The following is a 26,210-nucleotide window of genomic DNA, read 5'->3' on the forward strand; positions in this document are numbered from 1 at the left end:
AAAAAGTGGGTTCCAGGGCCACCCAGGAATCTGGAGTGTCTCCAGCACACAAATGGGACCCAAATAATGATCACCGTCATTCAATTCAATTAGAGAATGTATAGGAGTGTATTCACAGAATCTTCCACTGAAGGTCCCTGAGGAAAAGCCACCTCCAAAAAATATCCATGTCCCCGAAGTGTGTCTTTTTATGGGCCTGAAAAGTTACAGAAGCCTTTGCTTAGATGCATGCCATTTGAATAATTTACGCACTTACCAAACTAAGCAACCAAAGCCAGAATAAGCAATGTTGTCTACAGCCTTTGGAACTATTTGGACCTTAAACCGCATATGGAACACCTCAGACGTCTAGCTGACTTTACTAGGCTCGCATCGAGGCCAGCAGTCTGCCTCCAGAGACGGAGCAGTCAGTTCCACTCGCAGCTCCCCTTCCAAGCTTATTCAACACATCAGGTGTAATAATCTGCAGAAGGGCTCCGGTGGGGGCAGGGGATAGATAAAACTGATTAATGAACATTTCCATTCGGTGCTGGCTCTGTACGTCCCAAGACGAGGGGATTTTTTTTTTTTTTCTGCACCCGTTCCAGTTAAAAGCGGCGAGTGGTCTTGCAGGGAATGAAACTGTACTGTTTATTTTTCTTCAGCCCAAAATCAAAGAATTTATTGGTTTAATTCAGAAGTCGCAGTGCCGTTTAAAAACAAAGGCAGAGTGAAGTCTGGGCCTCTTTTCCCTGAAAGAACAAAGTACTGAGACAAAGTGTGCAGTGCAAAGCATGACATCACTTTTGGACAGCGACTACCAAGCCGGGTTCAAGGCTGGATTTCTTTTTTTTTTTTTTTTTAGAGGCTCGACTTCCTTTCATTTTTTTCTCTGCTGGCAGAGTGCGGTTGTGTTTGCATAGCTTGGACGGAGATTATAAATATATGGAAAACAGCAGACAAAACAAAGTTTCAAACTTTATTTCTAGCAAAAACATCGTCCCCCTGTCATCAAGTGGCCTGACAGTCCTAAGTCGATCTCTAACATATTGTTGGATGGAAACACAGCCAGTGCTGCATCATTATACAGTAGCTCAGGCAGCCAGGAAATACCAGCCATTTATAAAATCTGGTCCTCTCTCATGAAATATAAAAGGGAAAATAAAACAAATGTCAAACGTGAGAGCTAAACTCCTAACAGATGTATGGTTGTCTCCTCTTTAAAAGCTTATATGGCCACATTTAAATGGTGAAATGGCTTGAAAATAAAGAGAAGAAGAGATTCTAGAAGTTCAACATGTTTGAGCCACCAGTCTTGCTGTGAGACAGTCCTGACTATTTGGTAACAGTTGTAATGATCACATATTGATCGGGTTTACAGTTGTAAACCAGCGACACTGTCCATTTCCAAAAGAACAACCGGTCCCAGAACTTTTGCTCTCTTTCTTTCTTGACGAGACAGCCAGGTGTCCCTGCAGGTTTTGGGCTCAGAATTTGAGACTGAATCCTGGACCGACTGCAGACGCTCCCTGGTTGCTGGTCGTCAGGTGGAAGCCTGTGTCCTTTAGGTCGTCATCGCCCTGCAGAGATTAGGGAAACAGGTAACCCATAATTAATGTCCACAGTCAGTTTCCACCGTTTATTGTTTCATTCTTTTTATAGAACTGATCAATCCTACACTGGCTTCCAGGAGTTGAACGATTCTCCAAATCGTCAATTTGATTTCACTTTTTTAAGGATTTTAAGGACGCAATGTGATTCAAAATTAGATTTGATGTTCTCTCGCATCTGGAAAGACTGTAAAGATCAACTGATCATTGGTTTTGTGCCCTGACTATTGTCCAGTGCATTTTCTAATTCTTCTTTGAAGAGATACAAACAACAGCATGACTTTATACTGGTGGCTTAAAGTTAGGCAAATTGAAATTGAAAAGTAAGAGACTAAAAATACAACTACACACAGCAAAAAATAGAAATTCAGTTTGTTACAAAGTTTGGATTCTAAAATATGTCCGAAGTGAACCATCTTCCCAAAAAAATCAATAGATGATCTTTGAAAAAGAAACTAAACCCAACATTGTTTCAGCCTTTTCTTTTTCTTCTTATTCAGGTGCAAATAAGTGGACGGGGGTGAAGAAAATACTGGTGGAATCAAAGACCTTGCTTTTGATTTCTATGAGTGAAACGGAAGCTAATTTTGATTGATTTATCATTTAGAATCGAAATCGTAACCCTGAATGGTTACCTTTGGGAAATTCCTTAACAGGAATAGCTTCTAATGAAATCTGTTTCTAATTAAAACTGACATAAACCATCCTATACATTTGGAATTAAATGGTCATGTGTTTGTAGGACAGCAAATATCAACACTAACTTTCAGCGAAATATATCAATGTCTGCCTTAAGCTTCTGGGTGGGTTAGGATCACTGCTGAAAACATTAGGGACTAAAGGGCGCTCATCATGGAAAACACAAGGAGGAAATACCCAGACACAAAGCAGAAGCCTGTAGGTCTGTAATCTCTTTAACACAGACAGCGTTCAGAAAGCCTGGTAGCTGTATGTAATGGAGAAAGTAGAGCCTAATGTCCTTACCAGGTGACTGTAGCCCAGGCCTCCCTCGGGTGGACGAGGACTGGTGCCTCTCTTCACCCTCTGCTGCTCGCTCTTGGCCGGCCAGGTGGGGAACATGGACGGGTCGATGGGTAGCGGCGTCTCGCGAAAGTACTCATGCTTGAGCCCCTCGTCTGATAAGATCCTCTTACTCGGGCAGTAGGTGAGGAATCTGGAAAACAGTAAATGACCGAGTTCATGTGGAGATGTAAATACACAACATTTGTTTAAGAAGCAGAGGATTGTTGTGTAGACACTGATTCCTTATATGAAAACCTGCGTGTGTGTGTGTGTGTGTGCACGCAGTACTGCTTTAAAAAAATTACATTTTCACTTTGAGAGAAGTAAGAGGTAACCTGGCTCCAGACCCCCGAGGTCACTCTTCTACAATTTTTTCAACTATTGAAATAGGCCTGGTGTTTAGCTCATTGACGGACGTTCCTCCAGTTGGAAAACCAATCAGAGCTTTGTAGGAGGGTTTTACTATTGAGGCGTCATCTTTCACTGCCGGAGCCAGAAAAAAGTGACAAGAATACGGACAAAAAAATGACACAAACCGGGATGAGATTGACGCAAGTTAGCTGAACATCGCATCGACTGCTTCTGTGCTGACTAAGATGGTTCTGTATGATACACATTTGATGGCTGCGAATGAACCAGCCGAGGTTGATTTGATTATCTAGAAGTGTAGGAATCCCCATCAAGAAAAATCCATTAAAATATATACAAATATGGCCTAGTGGAGAAAATTTTTATATCAGTTGTACTCACTAAACTACATCTAGACAGTGGGGCTGCGTAAGATTATCTTCATTATCGATTAATCTAACAATTAGTTTCATGCTTAATTGTTAATGGTCAAAATGCATTTTAAAAAGCTCATATTAGAGGCCAAACTGACAACTTCAAACTGCTTCTTTTGTCCATCCATCAGTCCTAAACCCTTACTTTACCATCATAAAATACAAAGAAAAGCAGCAAAGTAGGAATTTTTGGACATTAATGCTTGAAAAATGACCGAAGCAACTAACCAATTATCAAAATAGTACCTTTTAATCGACTCATCATTGCAGACAATCTGGACACAAGATGCAGCCCCGACATGAGGGGCCAGTGGGTTTGTGCAACGAGTCCTAATTGTATATGACAGGATCAACACAGCATAATGGGGAGCTGCTCAATTGTGATAATTGGCTTTCTAACCGTGTCTGATGGGAATCCTCCACGCATGAGCGGGGTCAGTGTGGTAAATGATTAACACCCGCCTGACAAAACTTCATTAAACAAATCCTTCAAGCTTCTATGTGGAAGGAATCCCTGAGAAGGTTTGCTGACTGGGATCAGACTGACACCAGCTTTATGACACACTGAAAGGGACAATCCTCCTCTTGTGTTCAGATCATCATTTTTGTTTTGAAATTCCAAGAATGTGTGCTCTTCTTTACACCTGTGAGCCTCCTCCTCCTCCTCCTCCTCCTCCTCCTCAGGACCCCACAGCCCTACTGGTTTTCACTTCATCCATACAGATCTATCTCTACCTTGGATAAGCGTTGGGGGTACCTCGTTACTGGTCCTTAATAGCGGGCCTGTGTGCGTGTGTCGACTCACTGTCGCAAATGAGCAAGAAAGCACAGCTGGTATCCATATCGGTAATGTTGAAAATGAGTATTGATTACTGTTAGACTTAGCTTTATATTCTTAACTGGCAACAACGTGACAATGCATCTAAGGTGACGTTGCAGAGTAATGCAAAGTAATTTAACAAGCTGTGTGGTAAAATATTGTCTATGGGCAGTAAATAATTTAAAAGTAAGGGGCAATGTGCAATACATCTGTATATTTGGAGAAACGACGCCATCACTTCCGGGACACGAGATGAAGGAAACTGGTTATTTAGAAGGATAAAAAACCAGCAGTGTGTGCGACCAACCCCATTGTGGAATCAGAAATCAAAGCCCCTTCAAGGCCCTCCTCAGGTTGGACACCAAAGGCCCTGATCTTTAAACTCTTTCCTACACAGGGGGGTGTGATATTCCAAACAGCTATGTGATGTCTACCTGCCAAACTCTACCTCTGAACTTCTGCTAAGCTGCTCTCACTCTGTCTGAAGCTTTACAAACAGCACTTCCTCGATGTGTTGACCTCCTGCTGTCTGAATCTGTCCCTGGGTAAACGTCTTGCGAGTCTTTTGACAGCTGGAAGGTTTCAGCTGCACTGGACAGGCGCCAAACTTCCACTGAACCGTGATCCCTGTGGCATCACAGTGGACCTCCTGTTACCATCCTCTGCAGCTGTGAGGTAACCCAGCCGTATGGTTTTGTCATTTACAGGTGTAGGCATAAGGGCGCTGTGGGTGGGTGAAGATCTGTGAGGAAAAGCTCGTCTCTGTTCTTTGCAGCTGCTAAACAATGCGGATCGTCGGAATGTGCTCGAAAGACTTATGAACCCCATTACGCTGTGTGTGAAAATAGTTTTCCGTGCTAAATGTGTGTTTTCTAAAACATTTTCCTGTAGTGTGGAGCATCACCATGGTGAGCGTGTGTGTCTGTGAGAAATGGAACAAGGAGATGGAACGGGGCTGCTGCAGAGGCATGTTGATGAATTACCAGTCCGCTACCGTTGTCATGTTTTAAGTCGGCTTGCCAGAAATGCACTGAGTGAATAAAAAAAGCTGGAAAGAGGAGCAGACTTTGACAGGGTAGCAATGCGTTCATCCAAGTAAGGCAATTTCCACTGCAGGAGTCATGCTGATTGTAGCTGCTATTAGTGTTCAATATTTGTCTTTCATTGATATTCACCTGTGTTTCATCAATATTGGATGGAAAATAATTCCATGTCTATACTGATTTTTTTTTTTAAGACTATTTCAATATTTCCAACCTTTGAGAATTCCACAAATTACCCCCAAATTATGCTGAAAAACAGTAAAACCATTGAAAGACATTATTTCAAGCTGATGTTTTTTTTCTTCGTAATTTCCTGGACGTAATCATGTCCTCATCGTGCCTCATAGCTACAGTGGTTCTGTCAACAGGCAGTTCTCCACATACACCTACAGTCACACACAGACAGAAAACCGTTCCAATACCACAGTCAGCCTGGCTGTAGTGAAGCAAAGGTGCAATGAAGCGTGCATGAGGTGTAACGTTGTGTGAAAAAGAAGAATCCTACTTGTTCATGAGGTCAAACCCCTGGTCTGAGAGCAGTGCTCCAAAGCGCTTTCGCAGGTTGTTGTAGGGATACTCTGTGAAAGTCATCTTCTTCACAGCGGGCAGCTCGCTGTAGCCAGGCCAGATCTTCTCGCTCGGTGACCCCAGATCCTACAGACAGCGCACGCACAAGTCAGCAGAAAGCATACTGTTAGTGCGAGGAGAAATGGATATGTGATATTCCCACTTTGGACAACGTATTCATCAAAAACAGACATAAACCAGACCTAAGTACATTTCAATACTTTAATATATCACTGGTAAAGACTTGGGGTGACTTGGGAGGCCCAAATGACATCAGTCCACAAGGCTGTCATGCTTTATGGAGATCATCTACTGAAAAGCGTTCAGCCTACTATTAAGAGTTTTTCCACGGGTCTGGTTGGTTTGCTTTAGCCACGCTGTGTCAAGCCATGATGATGACATGTAAGGGATAGTTGCGGTGGTCCTACTTAGCGGCACAGCTGACCAAGGCCAACCCATGATGGTCTCCTCCCTTTAGTCCACTCAACAGCTGAAAGTCTGTTTTTAAAAGCCTCTTTTCCAAGACTTGTGGCCTCTGAAATTGCCATTCCCAAAAAGTTGTGATGCTGTGTAAAACATAACTAAAACCTGACTCCAATCATGTGTTTTGGAATTCAGGCTGCACCTGAATATCTGAGGATCTGAGTTAATTTTACTCCTGAGTTCCTGTTTGTAGATATTAGCCTCAGTTTACTGCTTGCAAATTGTTTTTGTTTATAAGCAGAGCTTCATTAGCTGTGACTTAAGGTCCGCTTAAGAAACAAATTAAAAACAGTTCTTATAGACCAAGCATGGACATATTCTGCACTATTTGGTCAGTTGATGGTTTTTAAATATTGCAAGTAGCATTAACAGCCACAGTGAGCTGAAAAGGGCTGGAGGCAAGAGGCTCACACTTGTACTACACACCTGCAACATGTCATCAAGGTAAACACCTTTCCCTTGCTGTGGCTGATCACAGCATGGCTCATCACTGCTTCCCCAACATATCATGGAAAAACTAGATATGGTGAGCATCCAAGTTTCATAATAACTTCATCAGCTGGGGTAACATCTACCAACAGCTCCTCCCTGTGGTGCACTGCAGAACTCCATGCTGACCTACTCTGACAGTCGACACACTATAGATTTACAGGCTGTAAACAGAAGAGTTTTACCCTTTACGGTGAGGGTTTACATCATGTTATAAATGGGGGTATTTACCTTGAAAATCTTGTTAATTTGGTCAATTTCAGATTTTCCAGGGAAGAGAGGTTTCTGGGTGAGGAGCTCGCCAAATATGCAGCCCACCGACCACATGTCCACAGCTGTGGAGTACTCCTGCAGAGAGAAGAACAAACACCGTGGCAGTCCGCAGAAACAGAAAGTAGACGGTCGGCCTGGCACGCTTCTACGCTGAAGTTGTGTGTGAAAGTGGATGTGCTCTGATGGGCTGCTGGACCTCTGCCGTCTGGCTGTGTAAATCATACACTGTAAAACTCAAATGGTGTTTCAGTGGTATTTGGTATCGTATAAACCAAATACATCACAGATGTTGGAAAAATGTCTTTCAGGTAAACCAATCAATCAAAATGATGTAACCAAATCTATGAAAAAAAATCACCTCATTATGTGTAGTTTTAGCTATTGTTTGGGCGTTTCTCATCTGGTTCCTGTGAAGTGTGGCAGTAGTGTGAACTTTAATTCTCACCTTAGCTCCAAGCAGCAGCTCTGGTGACCGGTACCACAGGGTCACAACTACAGGGGTGTAGGGCTTCAGGGGGGAACCGTACTCTCGGGCCAAACCAAAGTCACCAATCTACAAAGACAGACAGTTGGCACACATGAACACCACCACATTTCATGTTGGGTAAAAGAACAATGCTTCAGCATTAATATCATTCCTCTACAGGTAGTTATTTCATGATCCTCTGACCTATCATATGGATTTAAATGACCATACACGCTGGGTTACAAGATGCAGTGTGATTCATATTTTCTATAGTCAGCTTACATGAAGTTCAACAGACAAATGTCAGTGAAAACTCGGTTTATTTACACATGGACTCTCTGTGACGTTCATTTAGCCAGAAGTTCATGCTCTAATTGACTTTTAGTAATCATGTGTTGTTTGTTCAACTGTGCTGTACTAGCCTTGGAGAAAATTGTCCATCATCAAAAGACAGATTAAAGGAAACACTTTTTAGAGTTTCTGAGCTCTACCAAGCTATCTGTTGATTGTTGACACGAGAAATATCACTTTAACCATTTAAGGGTTTTTTTCCTTTCGCTATACCTTTTTTTGGAGGTAATGTTTAACCAACATTATAACTCCCTATATCGATTTGCTTGACCTTCCAGACCACAGGTAAAACGTATGGTTCTGATTTGTGTTTAAGGTGAATGGGACACTGCTGGACTGAGCATGCTCATGCTGAACATGAGTTAGGAGAAATTCAGGAACTTTCTCATACATAAATTACTCTCATCTCAATCACAAAGACCCATTTTCTGGTACTAACTTTTCATAAAATAACGCTATTGCAGAATTTTAATCAAAAGCTGCACATGTGAGTATCAAGCTGTGCAACTCGTCCCCAAGAACCATACAGACGTCTGCCACTGATGTCTAAGTAAATTCAAAAGAAAGTGAATGCTAAACCTACGTCATTCTCTACACAGACATTATTATAATTATTCAACTTTGGTGGAATACAACTCTGTACTTGTTGAGCACCCTGAGGTAACAACCAAGTACCATAGCCCCGTCAGTTTGAAGGGCCTGAGGGCGATCCACAGTTCAACCGTACCTTGAGGATACCCTTGTGGCTCAGCAGCAGATTGGACGTCTTCAGATCACGATGCAGGATCCAGTTGTCGTGGAGGTGTCGGACACCTCGGAGCAGCTGAATCATCAGAGTCTTTACTTCACCTGAAGGAACAAACGTCATGCTGTTTGTGAGGTGAAGGACAGACATTTGATGCAATACCAATATTAAAAAAAAATATATATATATATATACACATACAATTTACTAAAGACAAAACACCATTTTATCCCATTCAAAAGGACCAGAGCCAAACAATTTCTGATGTTACCTGGCAGGAAAGGCTGCTTCATGGTCTCCATCAGACTCTTCAGGTCATGTTCTACATAGTTCATCACAATATAGATCTTGTCCATATTACTTCCAACAACGATTTCCTAAAACAGGTGAAAAAGGTAGGGTTACATTTAGAAGGGACACTTAAGGATACACAAGTGCCAATAAACGTGTTAAATAAGCAAAGACCTCTCACCCTGACGGTGACGATGTTTGGGTGCTGAGCTTTCAGGATCGTGTTGATTTCTCTTAAAGACGTGATGGGGAAACCCTCTTTCTCCTTCTCCATCTTCAACCTTTTCAAGGCCACAATTTCATCTGCAAACAGGAGACCATTATCATTATTTCACCAACTAACTCAAAGTGAAAACAAAAGAAAATGGACCTACATGTTAATTTTTATACCTGTCTTTTTGTCCTTGGCTCTGTACACCACACCGTAGGTTCCCTCCTCTATTCGGTTCAAACACTGAAACTCCTCAACACTGCGACAACCCTGAAAAACAACACGCAGTCAAACATGCGTTAGACGAGTACAAATCCATAAATAATGTGTGGTTTGGCTGGATGACATGTGTTGGCACCGACCTGTAAAGCAGGCAGATATTTGGGCAGCTCTTTCTTCAGCTCAACCGGTGAAATCGGGGGGGAGTCTGGGATGTAGTTCTCTTCGGGGGTGGGGGAGCGAGAGTGAGTTTGAGACTGAGGCGTGGGGTCACCGTCTCCTGCTTCTTCATCCTCCTCCTCCTCTTCCTCCATGTCCTCACCGCTCTCCTCAGAGTCATGATCGAAGCGGGACTCGGGCACTGTGAGGCAACAGGTAAAGGCAGTGAAGGGTTGGTGAGTACATTTGAGCTGCTAGAAATGCTACACATGAGATTAACTTTAATACCAGACTGACACATTTTCATTTGTGGTCTTCTTAAGGACCATGTTTGTATTACCACACAGTTCACTATTGTTGTTTTTATGATGCCATTTGTTTCATTAGATATTTACTGTGTTAACTGACGGTAATTCAGTCAACTCATAACATTGGCTAACGTAAAGCCTCCTGTTAGTCCCCCCTAACTGTATGAAGGTGAAATACAACATCGAGGAGTACCTGTTTGATGCTCAATTTTTAGTTCTTGTCTGGTGTTAGTGCCTGTATAACTGACATCAGATTGCAGGTCTGTGTTTTTATCTCTTGTTGGCAGGCTACCTCTTTGTTTGCATTTGGTTCACAGATTGTGCCTTTACGAATCCTGCAGAGACGAGTCCTGGCAATGCATTTTATTAACCTTCAACAGAAGAGTAAGGAAATAAAACTCCCAAATGTTCAGCAGACATAGCTTTTACTGACCCAGATGTGATTTATGCACTTTCTCTACTGGCCACGTACCTCTTCCATCTAAAATGATTTCCAGATCAAAAACTGTTTACATATAAAATGTTTAACAAAACTGAACTCAAATAACTACAATTTAGTCCAACCGGAGGACATTTGGATCATGAGAATATCTTCCTCTCAGATTAGAAATAAACACAAATACTTTCAGTAAAACATCACACCTGTCCACCCACCTGCAGGTATGTGATTTCCATTTTCCCTCTCGTCTTCAAAGTCATCGTCTGACTGCTCGTCCTCACTCACGTCCTCTGAAATGGAGTAGGCCGCAGTGTTAAACCCGTCAGGTTGTGTAACATGACACGATGAAATGACACTTTTACCTGCACTCTGCTCAGACCTTCCTGAGCCTGAGCCAGACTCTTCCTCCCCCTCTTCTTCACCCTCAGTCTGGCTACTGGAATCCTCTTCGTCATCGTCATCATCCTCCTCTTCGTCTGAGCCCGATCCTGACACTAGACAGGGTGAGTAAGATATAGGAATTTTTTATTCAAATGTAATACTGAAACTGCCACTTAGTTTTGCATTGGTGGTTTTGTGTTTGCACCGGTTCACTCCTGGAGTGCTTCTGATCCACTTATCTCTTCTTGTAAAGTTCAAAGCTATAACTTTAACAAACGAATGATTATCCTCATCCAGATTTCCTGATTATAATCTGGAGTGAAGTCCAACCAATTAAAACCATGTTTATCCATTAACAGTGATAAAGGAAATGGACAGCCTGTGTAGTACACCTTTGTTGTTTACTGGTCATAATCAGTTTATAACTTCCATTACCTATGGACGATTCTGCTGTGCTGGTCTTCCTTTCGCTGTCACTGATGTCCTGGAGGTCTGCGAGCAGGTCTTTGCCCTCTGGCTTCTCCTCCTTCGAAGCTACACACAAAATGATGATGCAGTATGACCTTATCACACAGGATACAGTTAAGCATAAACATATTATAAGAAGATAAGAGATTTTATTAAAGGCTGTTAAATAATGGCAGACTCACTTGCACTTTTCCGTGGTTCACTGTGTTCAGATCTGTCTCGGGAAACATGGGTGGGACTTCGGCTGCGGTGACTTTGTTTTGGTTTGTCATCATACTCATCAGGTAGCATCCGGTGGTGAGACGGCACTGTAGACAGGAAAGCCTTATTAATGCATGCTGCAGGTTTAGCATCACACTTCACAGGCTTTAAAAACACAACACTTATTATTGGTGAAAGGACAGAGACTCTAAATGCTTGGTATTGCTTGGGCTTCAGGAAATACTATATATATATTTATATTTATTTATTTATTTTATTTTTTTCAAACATTTTATATACTTGAGAGTAAAATGAAGGTATCTGCAATCCATTTTACAGCTGTATGACTGCCACTGAGCTGGAATTAATACAAGTTAAGCAGAGCTTAGCATAGAGACTGAAGGCAGAGGCGAAAAGCTAGCCTGGCTCTATCTAAAGAGAAAAATATGCCTGTAGCCAGCAGGAGGTTCACTGACCATCTCGCCGAGCATCTCGCTCTTTGCGTCGCTCATCAGCGCGCCTCTCTCGATCCTTCAACTCTCGTTGCTCTTTTTGCTGTTCACGCAACTTACGGTCCCTTTCGCGCTGGCGCTCAAGTTGTTCTAGCCGGTCCCTGTGGTCAAAAAACCCAGGATCATCCAATCGAGGTCTGTCCAGACAACCAAAAGGCCAATCTTGTCATTTTGGTTATGTTTTCTTTGGGTTGTTAAAGCTTATTCAAACAGACAGGTTAGTTTATGAATCACAGAATTTCTATTCTAACTTCACAGGTGTACTCAATGACAACACATTATGAATCTGCCCCACATGGGTTTGCACTGCAGTATGTACATGACTTAACTATGGTCATTTTTAACAATGTTTTGTGTAACTAACAGATGCTGTAATAGCTTAGCTATAGTTTTGAGAAAAAAAGAAAGGAAATAAATGTAGATTGGTTTCTTGTTGCTCAAAGACTTTAACATCCTGGCAAGAAAATAATTGAAATGACACTCAGTTCATCAAAACATATGTTGACATTCAAAAACATGGGTACTAGTTCATTTAAGTGGTAATCAAAAGAATGACTATTTCTGTGCCTGACTTAATGCCTGCTAATCTAACAGATGATACTTTCCCAGAGCTGATGCTCACCTCTCTCTGCGTGAATGAGCTCTGGCCTGTTCCCTTCGTTTCTGCCTCTCCCAGTCTCGCCTGGCTTTGTCTTCTTCCCACTGACGCTTCCTGCGCTCGCTTTCCCGCTCTTTTTCTTTGTCTTTGGGTCGAGCATGTTTCCCTGCTGAAGAAGTGAAAAATCATGAGTGGAAGCAGATTTTTTTTTCAAATAAAAAAATAAATTAACCAAATATGTTGTGTTCAGCTGTAAAACACACCTCCTTCGGCAGAGTGACTGCGATGGCGTCGTTTATCTTTTCTCTTCTCCTCCTTTCTGTGGTGAGATTTGTCTTTTCTTGCTATTTGCTGTGGAGGCTTGATTGCTAGTGATTCATCTTCCTCCCCCCTGAATAAATGCAAAGAAAACATTTTGAGCCACTGTGCTGCAAAACATTTTCAGTCAACTTCAGTCATGTTTGCTTCCTACAGTTACAGCTACCTGTCCTCCGTTGAATCCTCCCTTGTGTATGGGGAATTACGAATTGTTATTTCCATCCTTTGATCCCGTAGTTCGCCTTCCTCCGGAGTGTCTCGTTTGGCTTCCCGATCATCCGCCTGTGGAACAAGGCCCTGGCTGAACTGTGAAAGACAAGGCGGGCAGAAAACAAGGTTGAATCAAGAGAGGGAAAAATATTAAAAAGTTCTCAATGGGGAATAAAAGAGTTAGTGCAAATACCATATGTGAAATGTTGCTCCCGCTGCTGAATGTCAAAATTTGAACACACTTTTGAAACAGAAATTCATTATTTAAAAAAAATACATGCTTTGTGCTTGTTTTGGTGCAAAAGCTTCTGACAGAAAACGGCACACTAAATTCTTATATCAAAGCATAAAATAATGATGAAAATGAGAATAGAACAATACTTTTTGCCAATGTTACAATGATAAGATTTCTAGGAATAAAGTCATGCACTCACGCATATATTAATTATAGAATGTGCCATTTCTTCTCTTTATTTTTTAACATATCATGATGAGTTTGAATATAACAATTGAATAACGAATAACACTAACAGACAATGAGAGTGATTAGGAATTGTTTTTAATTATCATACGATTCTTCTAATGAGTCTGTCATACTTACATTTTTCTGGCGCTTGGGGTCTGTTCTCTCTTCTAATTCTCTTCTACGTTTCTTCTCCTGCAGGATTTCGTCAAGAGTTTTTACTTTCCAGGTCTCCTTTTCGTCCCCCATCAGCGTCCAGTCTCCACTGCCTGCTCCACACAAACACATACAACATGAGTTCATTACATGTCATATTAGTTCATCTTCATTTGAATCTTCAAAATGTTCACTTTGATTATACAGAACAAAATGAAGCATTATTACAGTCTCCCATTTATCTTTCACTGAAGTTGTCAAAATAACACCACTGGTCAATATTATTAGTTAAGATCTTCTTTTAGTCTCTTTCAGAGTTGGCTGCAGAACCTCCAATTTACTTCTCAGGTCAGGACAGAATTTATTAAGGTTTTAAGGCTTTGCTATAAACTTGGTATCTAGTATCTGCAACATAACTAACACCTTTTGATAGATTTTCGCTCGCAGTTTGACATATACACACTCCAGCAGGCAGCTCTCCAAACGTTGTCGGCTAATTGATATGTAACAGCACATAATTGAGGGGTAGACTCTATTTGAATTCTTCTGAGTGAAGCGTCCCATTATCTGCCTTTTACATATTAAAGTTCAACTGTTCATAACATGTCGTATGTTTATCATACGGCGTATTACAGCCGTAACAGGTTGTAACATTAGCTATTAGCCCGCCGATAGCCAGCTCATGTTACATTTGATTCTAAATAAACAAAGGATGACATTGTATGTGAGCAGCATACAGCAGCAGTATATCGAGTATAATTGTAGAGGAGTTTCGTTACTTTAAACGACAAACGCGCAATGTTGTGCGATAAGCGACGGATGCTAACACATTAGCTAGCTAACGCTAGCTAGGTAAACTAGCATGGTCCAGCGCTGCTAAACAACTTCTGCGGTGAACTAGATGATTTAAAAATTAATCGATAGCACAGCCGCTAGAGCTGTGGACTAGAGCGCACATAAACATGTCCGTGTTTGTATTTAGAGGCGTACATCAAGTAAATAATGAAAATAACCGCGGTGCAGGTGAAATGGTCACACAAACCTGAAGTATGCGCAGCGGTATTTTGGCACACAGGAAGTGTCGACATGTTAGTAACGTCCGTAAAACTTCCGGTGTGAAACAATAACTTCCTATAATACAATATAATATAATTTAATTCAAAAATATTATATTATATTATATTATATTATATTATATTATATTATATTATATTATATTATACAAAGAATAAAATGGAATAGCATGGAATATCAGATAACATCAGATAATATAGCATAACATATGTGGGCCCTGCAGAGTGAGAACAGAGCAGCATTTCTTACGATTGCTAAAATTTAGTTAAACTAAAATTGTGCTAAGGTGCATTTACTCTTTCCAATGTGCAAATGTAATGTGTTCAAACATACAGAAATCACAAGGAAACCGTAAGTTTTTCTGCTTCACCGGTACTTCATATGACATAAGAAGGTCCAGTAAATCATCACTGTATTGATAGATTAGTATATTTAGGATAATAACATGAGAGAGTAGCTGAGATTCCTGGATTTCTTCTCATTCAAAACTGCAGAGGGTGCTGTCATTCCAGTACGAGCTGTGACGCAACATGTCAAACCTCTGATCAACTCTTTGAAACAACAGAGTGATACTACTGCTGTTAAACCATGTCACATTTTCATGCACGGGAGGAAGTGTTGTGAAAATCTACAACACTAAGCTCTTTGCTTTGCAGTCAGCTATTTGCGCAGGATGTGATGTAACCAAAGACGAAAAAACCTCAGAATTTAAATTGCCCTTTATCACTGAGAACGACTCATATAAACACAAAAGCAGGAGTCCAGCCAGTGGATTTATGACAGGATGACTTCACTGAACACATGAACTTTGGCCTGGGTCTCGTATCAAGAAGGTGGCATGATTCTCTCAGTCTTAGTCGTGCCTTTAAAAGAGCTGGAGAGCAGAGCTTTCTACGAAGGCTGTTGACTGTTTGACACACATACGGGTGAGCACACCTTGAATAATCAAATCAATGCTTAGGAATCTGATTATTTTAGTCAAGTGGTCGGATTTTGCTCCTGGGCTGATTCAAAACTATTATTCTTCTTATCATGATTACGTGAAACACATTTAGTAATATTTAAAGTGCATTACATACAGATTATTAAGGCCTCCAGTCAGAAGATAGACCTCTGAAGAGAAGAGTGACTTCCCAAATGGAACCGGACGGTACCAGCAGCGTGCAATATGATCGCTGGAACGAGGACAACATCAACATGAACGTTGAGGGATCACAGTCTACAATGACGAGGTGAGGCAAACTGACAGCTGAAAAACAAGATGCAAGGATCAAATATAAAGTCTTCATATTATTGAACATTTTCAGAAGGTACTGAGAGGAAAATACAGAGTTGTAGGAGAGATGTGGGTGAGGTAAAACAACACACTGGAACATACATGGATAAGACTGATTCAGTGGGTTCAGTGGGGTTGAAAAAAAGGTTGATTTCACGTCACAATATCTGAAACTTGCTTCTAAACCCGATCAGTTGAATGCTAAAGCGACGGTAGGCTTCTATAGTCAAAATAAAACGTGGTGGCACCAGGTCGTGAAATAGTGTCGAAATGATCAACCACATGCTGTCTGACCGGACCCCGCCTCTATTTCTGCTCCATTCACAGGATCTACAACAGGCTGTGTGTCGGCACCACTGGGAATGTAGTGAAGTCAGTTGGAGCTATGGCTGCACTGGTGTCCATGTACATCATCGGATACGTGACGGGATACTACGTCCATAAGTGCTCATGATGGAGCCCTGCTGACAGAGAAGAGCAGTCTGAGATTCTGAATAAACCACAGGGTTGAAATGTTTGGAGCGTGCTGATAATGTGGCGTGTTTTATATTGAAGTGAAAGACAGAGGCCTCGCCATTCTGTGTGACATGAATTTAACGTACGTATATAACGTAGCAGGACCCACATGTAAAGTCTTCCCTTTGGGGATTTGAGAGTGTGTCTCCACATCATGCTTTCATATATACATGTATGTATACGTTTGTATATATGACGTATATGTGTGTAAAAGTTCGCAAATTCTGATGTCTTAATAAAGCTGCAGTGTTGCAACCATGCATCAATGCGCATCATTTACTGTGTATCCACTATCACAGTATTATTATTGACCCTATACTGTAATCAACACATGAAACACACTCTTTACTTGGTTATTGGATGTTTTACATTTTGGTCTGGGCTGGCTGCTTCCTGTGAAAAAGAAACAGCAGCAGCATGTTTCAGGCTGGCAGAGACGCCTCATGATGACTCACTGACAGGTGACAGAGGGATGTTTCTGAAGGCTGTCAGTTTGTCTTGGTTCAGACAAACCCGGGGGGGTTTCTGACCACGTCAGGATCCACGCAGGGTGGGCTGATTTGGCAGCGACATGGGAGATGATGGATGACGGCGTGATTTCTTCAAAACACTAACCTAGACTTTATCAACATGAGATCTAAGCCTGAGCTGAGAGCTTCACACAGCCCTGCAACGAAAACTCACTTCTGCATTTCAAATGAACCGACCGCTTAATTCCTCACACTGTGTTTTGTCTGATGCATTTCATCCCCTTTTCATGTGGCAGGCCTGGTCCAGATGTGGACCACAGAGATGTTTCTGTTTATCACAGCCCTGAAATATACACCACTGAGGAAATGTCATCTGCCACTCGCACTGTGGCCACATGTGACTGGATGTTCAGTGCAGGAAAGGAAAGGTGCAGACAGCAGACCTGAGGGTTTGGGGTTTTAATTTCAAGTCACCTTTAACAGCTTGTCGTTTGGCTTGCAGCCTTCATCGGCGTCAAAGAACATTTTAAGCAATATTATACAGAAAACTGCATTTTGTATGGTCTGTGAAACACCACTGTCACCAATACAAATCCCAGGTCTGTAACAATGTGTCAGATGTACTGTAAGTGCTAACAACAATCAAAACTCATTACGTCATAATAATGTCACGTGTTGAAAACTTGTATGTTGACGTAAACATGTATGAAACGCTGTGATCCTGCCCTCTCACTGAGGGTACACAGTGTCTGAGACAGAGACACCACTCACCCTGATGCAACACACTGTACCGCAAACATGACTTGGAAGCTGTTATTTTAAAGGGACACTGCAACATCTTGGGGCTGAAATTCAAATTCTGAATTCCAAAATGTACAGTATTAATGACGTCATAATAAAAACTCAGAAATATTTATTTTGTCCATAACTGAAATAAGCAAGCTGTTCTCAGAGGAAAATAGGATCCCCAGAAAGCTGGTTGAAGCTAGAAAGGTGGCAGGGTCCGCCACATATAAACAAGGTAAAACAGTAGAAATTGTGGTTCCCTTTAATGTTCATCGTTTGTTTATCCAGCTTTTTCAATCATGAAACCAAGGACAGTTTGTTTATTTTGTCTGGGTGGACAACAACAACAACAAAAAATCAGTCAATGTAGATCTTTCTTTCCTGATTAAAATGTATCCCACAAACTACATAGTGCACATGTAAGGTAAAAAATATATATATGTTGCATTAATACAGTTATTGTTATCACTGTTGTCACGTAATAGACTTTTGAAGCCCTTATGGATCCAAGTGTTTTTGGTGCCCCGGTAGGTTCAACCATCAGGACAGAATGTCGGCTATGCACACCAGATATCTCGTAAGCGGACGGTGCTTTCACATGACGGACTTGGGCCAAGATCCAAGTTCACTTGACACCACAGCCGGGTCATTTGATTTGTGTGAACACAAGTGTACCATACCCCTTTTCAAGTGTACCCAAATTGTACCCGGGTCTCCTTGAAAAGGTGGTCCCGAGCACAGTTCACGTGTACTCGGGTAGGGTGCACATTGGAATCCTTTTTTAATTGATTTATTATTGTTTATAAATATGCGTACATTTAATATAAGATACTTTAAGAATTTCACTCAAGTAGCCTTCTATTTCTTAGAGTTGACCTTCACTTTTTCCAAAGTCATATTTTAACACAATTTCTTAACTTTTGCTCGAGTATGACTTTAGGGTACTTTTTACTGACGCGGAACATTAATCCAGCAAATTTATGTGACAAAACATAAAAATCTCAAGCTCCAACAAGAAGTGTGCCTCATAACAAAACTTGACCTGCATATCATTCGGGACACTGAGTTCATTTCTATTTTATATCAATATCAGCCTCATAACATCCGGACCAAAACACAACGGCAGCATTAAATTTGGAAGTGTCTCTTATCTGAGATCACAATTATGATAAGGAGGAAGCAGGCAGTATAGAACTCCGGTAGCAATAAAACAACATTTCTGTGTGTAAGCAGTGCTAACAGGTCTAATCAGGTCACAGGCTACAAAGTTCAATTAAAACTAAATACACACTTTGTTGTAATGAACCAGTCTAGATTTAATTTCCAATAGGCCCTTACAACACAGTGTAGACAACTGATGAGTTTAACATATTTGTATGACTTTATAGGTCTGCTTTACTTCACTGGATCATTAGGATAACTGAGAAAGGACACACAAGCACATTTACATCAGTCATGTCAATTATCACAATTAACAGTTTAACATGTGCAATCTGTGCTCACACTATAACTCACCCTGTCCAGTACTTTATGCAAATGTATTAATAAATAGGCCATACTACAGTACTGAGTTTCAAACTATACATCACCAGCAGTGGCGTGACAAACCCACACTGCCCTCATGTGTCCAAACAAACAGAAACAGCCGTATCGCAACAGGAAGGAAAGCCGAGAAAATGTTTTCTGTGCGCCAACAATCCACCACAAAATATTTTTAAAAACATGGCCAAGAATATCAACTGGTAGTGCTTGGAAATAATGACAATAATGACAAAGATCCAGTTCTAGAAATACTGCCTCTGAGAGGACTGAAGACAAACTGAGCCGGAGTCAAACAATAAAATGGAGATTTATAGTAATCTCTGAGTTTGAATCAGGATCACAAGTATGGATAAAACAATCTCAGTATAGGTATATAAAAAAATCCTGATAGCAGCACTGTAGTGTATTTAACATGCATATGTGATCAAAGGTGGTGTCTGACAGCTTTCAGTAAAAATACTCATATTTGGCTTAAAATTCTCAGCGTACAACGCAACGCAAACATATTGATATTCTAATGTTTTTAACAACACCCTGAGGTCTGGGTTAGTTATTTCACCAGACAGATGCTTTGCTCGTATGTGCATGTGATGTATGACAAACTTTTAAAGAGAAATTCTAAAAGGAAAAGAAATTAAAAAGAAAGTGACATTAGACAAAACAGGGGTGTGATTCAATCTCAACCTCTCCTGACTCACATACAGATCAGAAAACCTATCCCTTATCCCTAATCTGCCAACCAGGAAGGATTCATGTTGTTAACTGTGCGTCCGAAGACCTTTGACCCCTTGATAAGTCTGCTGTGACAGTAAGTTCAGCGCCACAAGTGGAGCTTTGCCTCTTCTTATTCAGATTGTTTCAAGAAAGAGATGCTCTGCTTAAAATATAAACTTTTATACTGAGTGTTGTTGCCAAATCACCCCTAAATGTCACATTTGTTACGCTTTTCACAACAAAAGCTGCATTAGCTGCAATCGATTAGTCAATTATTATTTAATTTCTGACTATGAAATAATAATAATAATAATAATAATAATAATAATAATGTTGTTGCAGACCTTTTTTTTTAATACAGAAGGAATGCTGCAGCAGATAAGGAAGTGGTCGCAGATTTCCTCACACCTGTGGCATGTTTAGAGCAAACAGTAAAAGCACGTCTCAATTTTTCTTCTGCTACTTCTACAGAAGTTTGTTCTTCGTTTGTTGACACTCTACCGAGACGCAGCTAGCCTCTTTAGGTCATTTCTAATCAGCTGTGTAAAGGAGCATCATGCGGTGGGGAAATCCGTCAGTGTGATGTCAAAGGCTGCGGACAGCCGAGAGGCGGATCTGAAGGAGCCCAGAACAGCGTGTGTGAGCAAAATGAAACATGGATGAGGAGGTCGTCGAAAGTTGGGAGGAAGCTGCTGATAGTGGGGTAAATAATGAAAGGTTCAATATACCTTCAGTTTAAGAGGGGGTTCCCGTTTGGTAGTGTCTCTGTAATGACGTGGTTGTTTTTGGAAGTTCTCAAAACGTTGTTCCTCGCACGGGCCAGCAGTGTAGCTAAAGCTAGCGTTAGCTTTAAGAAACTTGGCGAGCTAACGTCAAGTAGCTAGCTAGGTTAGCTAACGTTAGCGAGCGAGACAGGCTTAACACGGACCAGCAAAGTGACGTTGACTTTTTCTAACTGATACCGAATGAAATAACCCGAGTATATCTGTTTATTAGCTAACGCTGACCGGCTAATACATTTACATGGCGCGAGCTAAACCCACGAAATTAAAGTTCCTGCTGAAATGCTTGACGTGAGCAAATGCTAAGCTAACCATGGCTAACATGGAAAATGTGTCTAATCAATGTTGGTGTACTTATTGGTCAAATTTACATCCCTCGCACAAGACAACTAAGGCCTCTCACATGGCACACACTCGCCTTAATTTCATCCGGAATGTGTATTGCGACACTAACAACCTTTATGTTGGACACCGACCACCGCAATAACGATTAGCTATCATTAACGGAACCCTTCTATAGGTGACTAACGTTAGCTTAGCAGCGATTTAGCCACCTTCGTTACATCGAAATGTCCCTGTAATAAAGTGAAGATAAGTAGTTACCCCAACTTTGCGAGAGCAAAAGTCGTACAGATTGTTATAATGGGTACAGTTACCCTTACATTTTGGTTATTTTAAGTTCGCACATTTTTTGTGGATCCTGGCTTTCACTATGCATACTATGATATCGGCTGACCGAGCGTGTTAACTTTGTGAGTTCATGTCGCTATTTCACCACTCCAAATAGTTGTTGGACAAGATTTTCGGCCATGTTGTTTGGTAAAACCCTGTCCTCGAGCTAGTTTTGTTGCCAAAATGGCAAGTTAGTACATTTAGCTAATGCTAACATTAGCCGTCGTCGCGGTACTTTGGCAGCCTATTGCTAGCTCGTGACGTCAAGAACGTGGCGCTGAGAAGAAGTTGGTCAAGTTTGTCAGGCTGAAGTTACAGATAGTTATCATCTTAACCTTCTGGTGTTAGTCAGCGTCAAACGTAATTTAAAAACGATCCTTCAATCTACCTTAGCAATTCTCGCTGGCAACATCAGCAGATTAATGTTAGCTAGCTGAGCACTCTCTGTTATTACTTGGCAGCTGTCCTACACATGTATAAATAGCTTGTAACTGAATCCTGTTTTCCAGCCACTCTCTGACTCGCTAACCACCTCTTCCTCCTACACCAGATAAATCTGACCATGTTGTTTGTTTACATTAATGCATGTTTGGACTATCTCTGCACTTACAGGAAATGGAAAAACGGTTGGAAGAGAAGCTAAGGATCAGCCAGAGAGAAAAGTAAGGCTTGAAGAAAAGTGGTCCCAAATGTGTCACATTTTAAAATCATCACTTCAATTTCCATTCAGAGCCATACTGCTCATGTGTTTTCCTGCTCATGTGTTTGGCAGGCCTGTCAACGAATACCCTTGAACATAACATAACCTACATAACATAACCTAAGAAATGGTACGATCAAATTCTTCAGTTCAACTTACAGATGATATATAACAAGAGCCAGTTTATTTCAAGGGATGCACCGATGAGATCCGCTAACTTTATTTTATTAGAGTGGCACTGGGCAGTTTTGGAGAGGAAATTCAAACTCTGAATTGTAATATTTACAATATGAATGAGGTAATATTGACATGAATAATAAACAAGCTGTACTCAGAGGAAAATGTGGTCCTCAGAACACAATATGAAGCTAGTAAGGTGGCAGGGTCCGTCAAATATTAACAAAAGTACTTTAAAACAGTATGAAATGGTTTTATCCTTTTAATGTTGACTATTTTTTTATCTATTTTTTTCAATCATGAAATCAAAGTTTGTTTTTTAGACATTTAAAATCAGTCAATGAAGATCTTTTTCCTCTGATTTAAGTTTCTTCCCCAAAACTACATAGTGCACCTTTAATCTATGAGTTCATGTATTCATATTTTTGAAGTGAGCTGAAACTGAATTTCAGAAATTGTTTAAGTATGTAATTTTGCTGAGGAGCAGGAACAAACTGAAATCGTAATAAAAGTATTGGGGTTTCTGTTCCTTAGTCTTTTGGCCATGCATGCATCATCTAAGCTATTATTGGCACCTCCGCCCCCTTGTAAAAGTAATAGCCTCTTCCTGTCTGTCATATTACTAATTTTTGCGTGGTCTGCTTCCTGTCGGTCTGCTTCTAGGGAGTCCAGTAATAATTCTCAACGATCTCCATTGAGGACAACCATGGTGATACAGGACGACTCTCTACCAGCAGCACCCCCACCTCAGATACGCATCTTGAAGCGGCCCACAAGTAACGGGTCATTGGGATCCCCCTTGAATCAGAACAGGCCCACACCACAGGTCAAGTCTCTGGCCCAGCGTGAGGCAGAGTACGCAGAGGCCAGGAAGAGAATACTGGGCAGCGCCTGCCCAGAGGAGACGCCTCAGGAAAAGCCCAACACTGACAGGTAATCATCTACAAATATTGACAGTTTAGAGGTTTTACTTGCAGCTTAATGAGGCCTTGCTTGAGGGCTTTAGCTGTTGGTGTATTCCTGTAGTTGTGTTTAAGACTGTTTAACTTTTTGTGTGCCAAGTTTCCAACCGAGAGAAGGCCAGCTAATGAATAGGTGCTATTTTAAGGCTCAAAACCAAACAAATGATCAAACCTATATTTAAAACTATAAATCAGCCTCTCCCACCAATACAACTGAAAATCATAATAAGAACTAAAGCAGATGCCACTTAAAAAATGGGACTTCTTCCAGCTGAATCCCTGATGAATTGTCAGAATCCACTCATCAGAAAGGATGTGGAGAACCCAGCTGACCTCCCCTTCTGATGTGTAACTTTTGCTTTCATTTTCTAGACTACAGCTGGCAGGGGCACACTGCTTTTAGTTCTGCGTTTGACTTGGCAGGGTTTTGATTAACAGGAAGTGGCGCCTAAAGTTAATCACAAAAAGCTTTCTGATGCTGCTCTGCAGTATTTCATTGAATGGTTCTTTTCATTTGTGTTCAGTTGGGTTGGATTTACTGTGCAATGTGCCAAAATGAATAGAAAAGCAACCGAGAAACTCAAAGCCAAGAGGCAATACTATAACTAAAATCATGTGTGGATACCTGTCTGTTGGGAGACTACAGGGATTTGGAAATTAGGACAGTCCCGGAAAAAGTTTCTGCCCAGCAGTTGGCACGTGTTAAAGACTTCTGTCTCTAATTTATTCCTGTCTCCTGTCTTTCTGCTAGGCCAGGGCGCAATAACTCTACATTGCCTTCAGAGGACACCAGATCTAACAATCACAATGTGGGGCAGCCAGATGGCACCCAAGGGTTCCGACAGCACAGATAAGTGGGCCCCGGGGCCACCCAGCCGTTGAGGGGAGAGGGATCGAGGGCAAACTTGAGAGCAAAGACAGCAAAGTATCTTAAAACTTCCTTCCTGTGGTTCCATTCTATCAGACGGGCTGCGAGTACAGCCACGCTGCTGCCTCCCACCATCAGTCGTGTTGAACTGACAGGGAGCAAGGAACTCCAGGAGGAAGTCGGATGGAAATGTGCTCTCTTCTCCCTCCCCACTCCAGTCTGTTTGACACTGTGATTATGGACATCTTCTGGACTCACTGTGATGATCCCTTTAAGAGAGGCCCCTCACCTCCATCTTCCTCCTCCTCCTCCAGTCCCCAGCCACTCCGCCTCAGGACGCCTGCAAGGCGGAAGCAAAAAACTCAAATGGAGGGCGGCAGAGAGAGGAGAAGTGACGGGCCATAGCAAAATGAGATGAGCTGGTTCCTGGGCAGCAGCTTCTCCCTAGCAATAATACCAGATATCACTTCTCAAACCTTTACACATGTTTTAAATTTTTCAGATGTTTGTTGACAGTTTTTATCTTTTTGTTTTCTTGCTTGTCTTTATTATCAGTGCTAGGGATGCTCTGATAACTACAGTACAGATAAAATAACTTCACATCATACATACACCACAAATAACCCATTCATTAAGAGTATTTAGAATTGAGATTTTTTTAAATAAACATATCTGCAGTTTTTATGAAATGGGATACATTTGGTTGGTGTTAAAACGGTCTAAAATGCTACGTTTCGGTTTCTTCTTACAGTTAAAACTCAGACACTCAGTGTCGCAGCTCGTGGTGTCTGGACTGGTACCTGCCCTGTAACTGTGCTGTTAGCGTTACCACCACACGGCTATTATGTAGACTGCCATTTGTTTTTAAAAACTGAGGTTAAGGGTCATGTGTGTCAAGATGTTTATCCAACAAGTTCTCTTAAAGCTATGTTTTTTTGATTTTAAGCTTTTCAGCTGTCTTCCTTGGACTCTAACATCATTATTTCTATTTAAAAGTAAAAGCAGAAAAAAAGACAAAATGAAAATAAGATTATGGATTTAAGTCCATTTTTACTTAGTAGCTTTTCTGCCTTTTTGTATGAGATGGCAGCAATGTCGGAGCAGTATTTTAATCGGAATGAACCAAAATCCCATTTTAGAATCAACGTGTACATATATCAGTTAATCCAGATGTCATTATGTGAAGGTGCTGGCAGCGGCTCGAGGGGGGTGTCAGGTGGGGGAATGAATTTACTGCTGTACTCGACAAGCCTCTCTGTCATATCTCCAGCTCGTCAGCGGTGTGCTCGTTTCTTCATGTCCTTCATCGACGTACAGTACGTAGGAACTCAGGTGCAAGTGAACGAGACTGAATGAATGAAATGAACTAAGATTGTATTTTTCCAGCGGGTTTGATTGCTCAAACAGCAAATGTCCGTATTAAAGCTTGGGCTGGCACTTTGATAGAAACAGTGCTGTAGAGTGTGCGGTGAAATGTAACTGAAATGATGTCCCAGGATGAGTGAATGCCAGGTTGTTTTTTTTTCTTTTTTTGTCTGTTGGCATCTGGGTTGTAACAGAACAGAAACGGGAACGTCACCCCTCGTGTGATTGGTCAGTGACTGATGGTCCTCTGCTGAAATGGATCACGGAGACACAGCTGTATGTGAACTGACTGCCTGGCTGAGTGACCAGGACCATTGTGCCCAGTAGATGTTGTTAGTTTTTCACCTTTTTATTTGTTCAAACAGAGAAGAGATCTCGAATAAAGCCATATTCAGTGGTGCACACCATCAATAGAAAAGTTATTGTAATGGCTGAATTCAGCTTGTGCCTCCTGTATCACATCTTAACTTCCTGGTTGTTGATTTTTGTTACTGTAGTTCAAGAAACTGATCCAAGGGGGAATTCACAATACTGGTAAGAGATTTTAGTTCAGGAAATCTAGAGCAAGAGACGGACGGGTTTAGCTGAGCTCTGAGTGAGAACACAAACTGCCTGTAAATACTGATTTAATAAAATGATTTGCAAAAAAATGTCACTTGTTTTGTAATGCGTTTTCATTTAATTGGCTGCTGCTTTTGTCCCAAGCAGCCCAAAATAACCCCCAGTGACCACAGCTTCTTG

General features: G+C 41.3%; 2 protein-coding genes and 1 long non-coding RNA gene across 13 annotated transcripts; 2 read left to right on the plus strand and 1 right to left on the minus strand.

Annotated features, from left to right (window-relative positions):
- Positions 1-944: 944 nt before the first annotated feature.
- On the minus strand, positions 945-14,667 carry cdk11b (cyclin dependent kinase 11B). 11 transcript variants are annotated; one of them, XM_030423341.1, is made up of 20 exons: positions 14,608-14,667; positions 13,548-13,678; positions 12,903-13,042; positions 12,682-12,809; positions 12,443-12,584; positions 11,785-11,921; positions 11,290-11,415; positions 11,075-11,173; positions 10,621-10,752; positions 10,474-10,548; positions 9,496-9,713; positions 9,313-9,403; positions 9,104-9,225; positions 8,903-9,008; positions 8,614-8,735; positions 7,515-7,622; positions 7,028-7,144; positions 5,763-5,911; positions 2,574-2,763; positions 945-1,559 (listed from the first exon to the last, which is right to left on the minus strand). In XM_030423341.1, the coding sequence occupies exons 1-20, from the start codon at positions 14,651-14,653 to the stop codon at positions 1,467-1,469; spliced, it is 2,472 nt and encodes an 823-aa protein (XP_030279201.1). In that variant the 5' UTR covers positions 14,654-14,667; the 3' UTR covers positions 945-1,466. The 11 variants fall into 11 exon arrangements, with proteins under 11 accessions (XP_030279201.1, XP_030279200.1, XP_030279202.1 ...); XM_030423340.1 differs by having other exon boundaries at positions 11,785-11,957; XM_030423342.1 differs by having other exon boundaries at positions 12,443-12,587.
- A 713-nt stretch (positions 14,668-15,380) lies between these two features.
- Positions 15,381-16,691, plus strand: LOC115585167 (uncharacterized). Its single transcript, XR_003984670.1, has 3 exons — positions 15,381-15,565; positions 15,721-15,871; positions 16,243-16,691. It is a non-coding gene; the product is annotated as an uncharacterized LOC115585167 (long non-coding RNA).
- Positions 16,692-20,492: 3,801 nt separating this feature from the next.
- Positions 20,493-26,124, plus strand: szrd1 (SUZ RNA binding domain containing 1). Its single transcript, XM_030423346.1, has 4 exons — positions 20,493-20,646; positions 22,010-22,059; positions 22,938-23,207; positions 23,988-26,124. The coding sequence occupies exons 1-4, from the start codon at positions 20,599-20,601 to the stop codon at positions 24,088-24,090; spliced, it is 471 nt and encodes a 156-aa protein (XP_030279206.1). The 5' UTR covers positions 20,493-20,598; the 3' UTR covers positions 24,091-26,124.
- The last annotated feature ends 86 nt before the right edge of the window (positions 26,125-26,210 follow it).

This window comes from Sparus aurata, chromosome 7 (assembly GCF_900880675.1).
Source record: "Sparus aurata chromosome 7, fSpaAur1.1, whole genome shotgun sequence".
Taxonomy (NCBI): Eukaryota; Metazoa; Chordata; class Actinopteri; order Spariformes; family Sparidae; genus Sparus; species Sparus aurata.

Excerpts from the sequence above, each read along its gene's own strand:
- szrd1 (XM_030423346.1), top strand. The coding sequence starts at position 20,599 with ATGGATGAGGAGGTCGTCGAAAGTTGGGAGGAAGCTGCTGATAGTGGG. Across the intron at positions 22,060-22,937 it reads AGGATCAGCCAGAGAGAAAA|GGAGTCCAGTAATAATTCTC; the intron begins GTAAGGCTTGAA and ends GTCTGCTTCTAG. Across the intron at positions 23,208-23,987 it reads GAAAAGCCCAACACTGACAG|GCCAGGGCGCAATAACTCTA; the intron begins GTAATCATCTAC and ends TCTTTCTGCTAG.
- cdk11b (XM_030423331.1), bottom strand. The coding sequence starts at position 14,653 with ATGTCGACACTTCCTGTGTGCCAAAATACCGCTGCGCATACTTCAG. Across the intron at positions 13,679-14,607 it reads TACCGCTGCGCATACTTCAG|GCAGTGGAGACTGGACGCTG; the intron begins GTTTGTGTGACC and ends TGTGTGGAGCAG. Across the intron at positions 11,416-11,784 it reads GCGAGATGCTCGGCGAGATG|TGCCGTCTCACCACCGGATG; the intron begins GTCAGTGAACCT and ends TCCTGTCTACAG.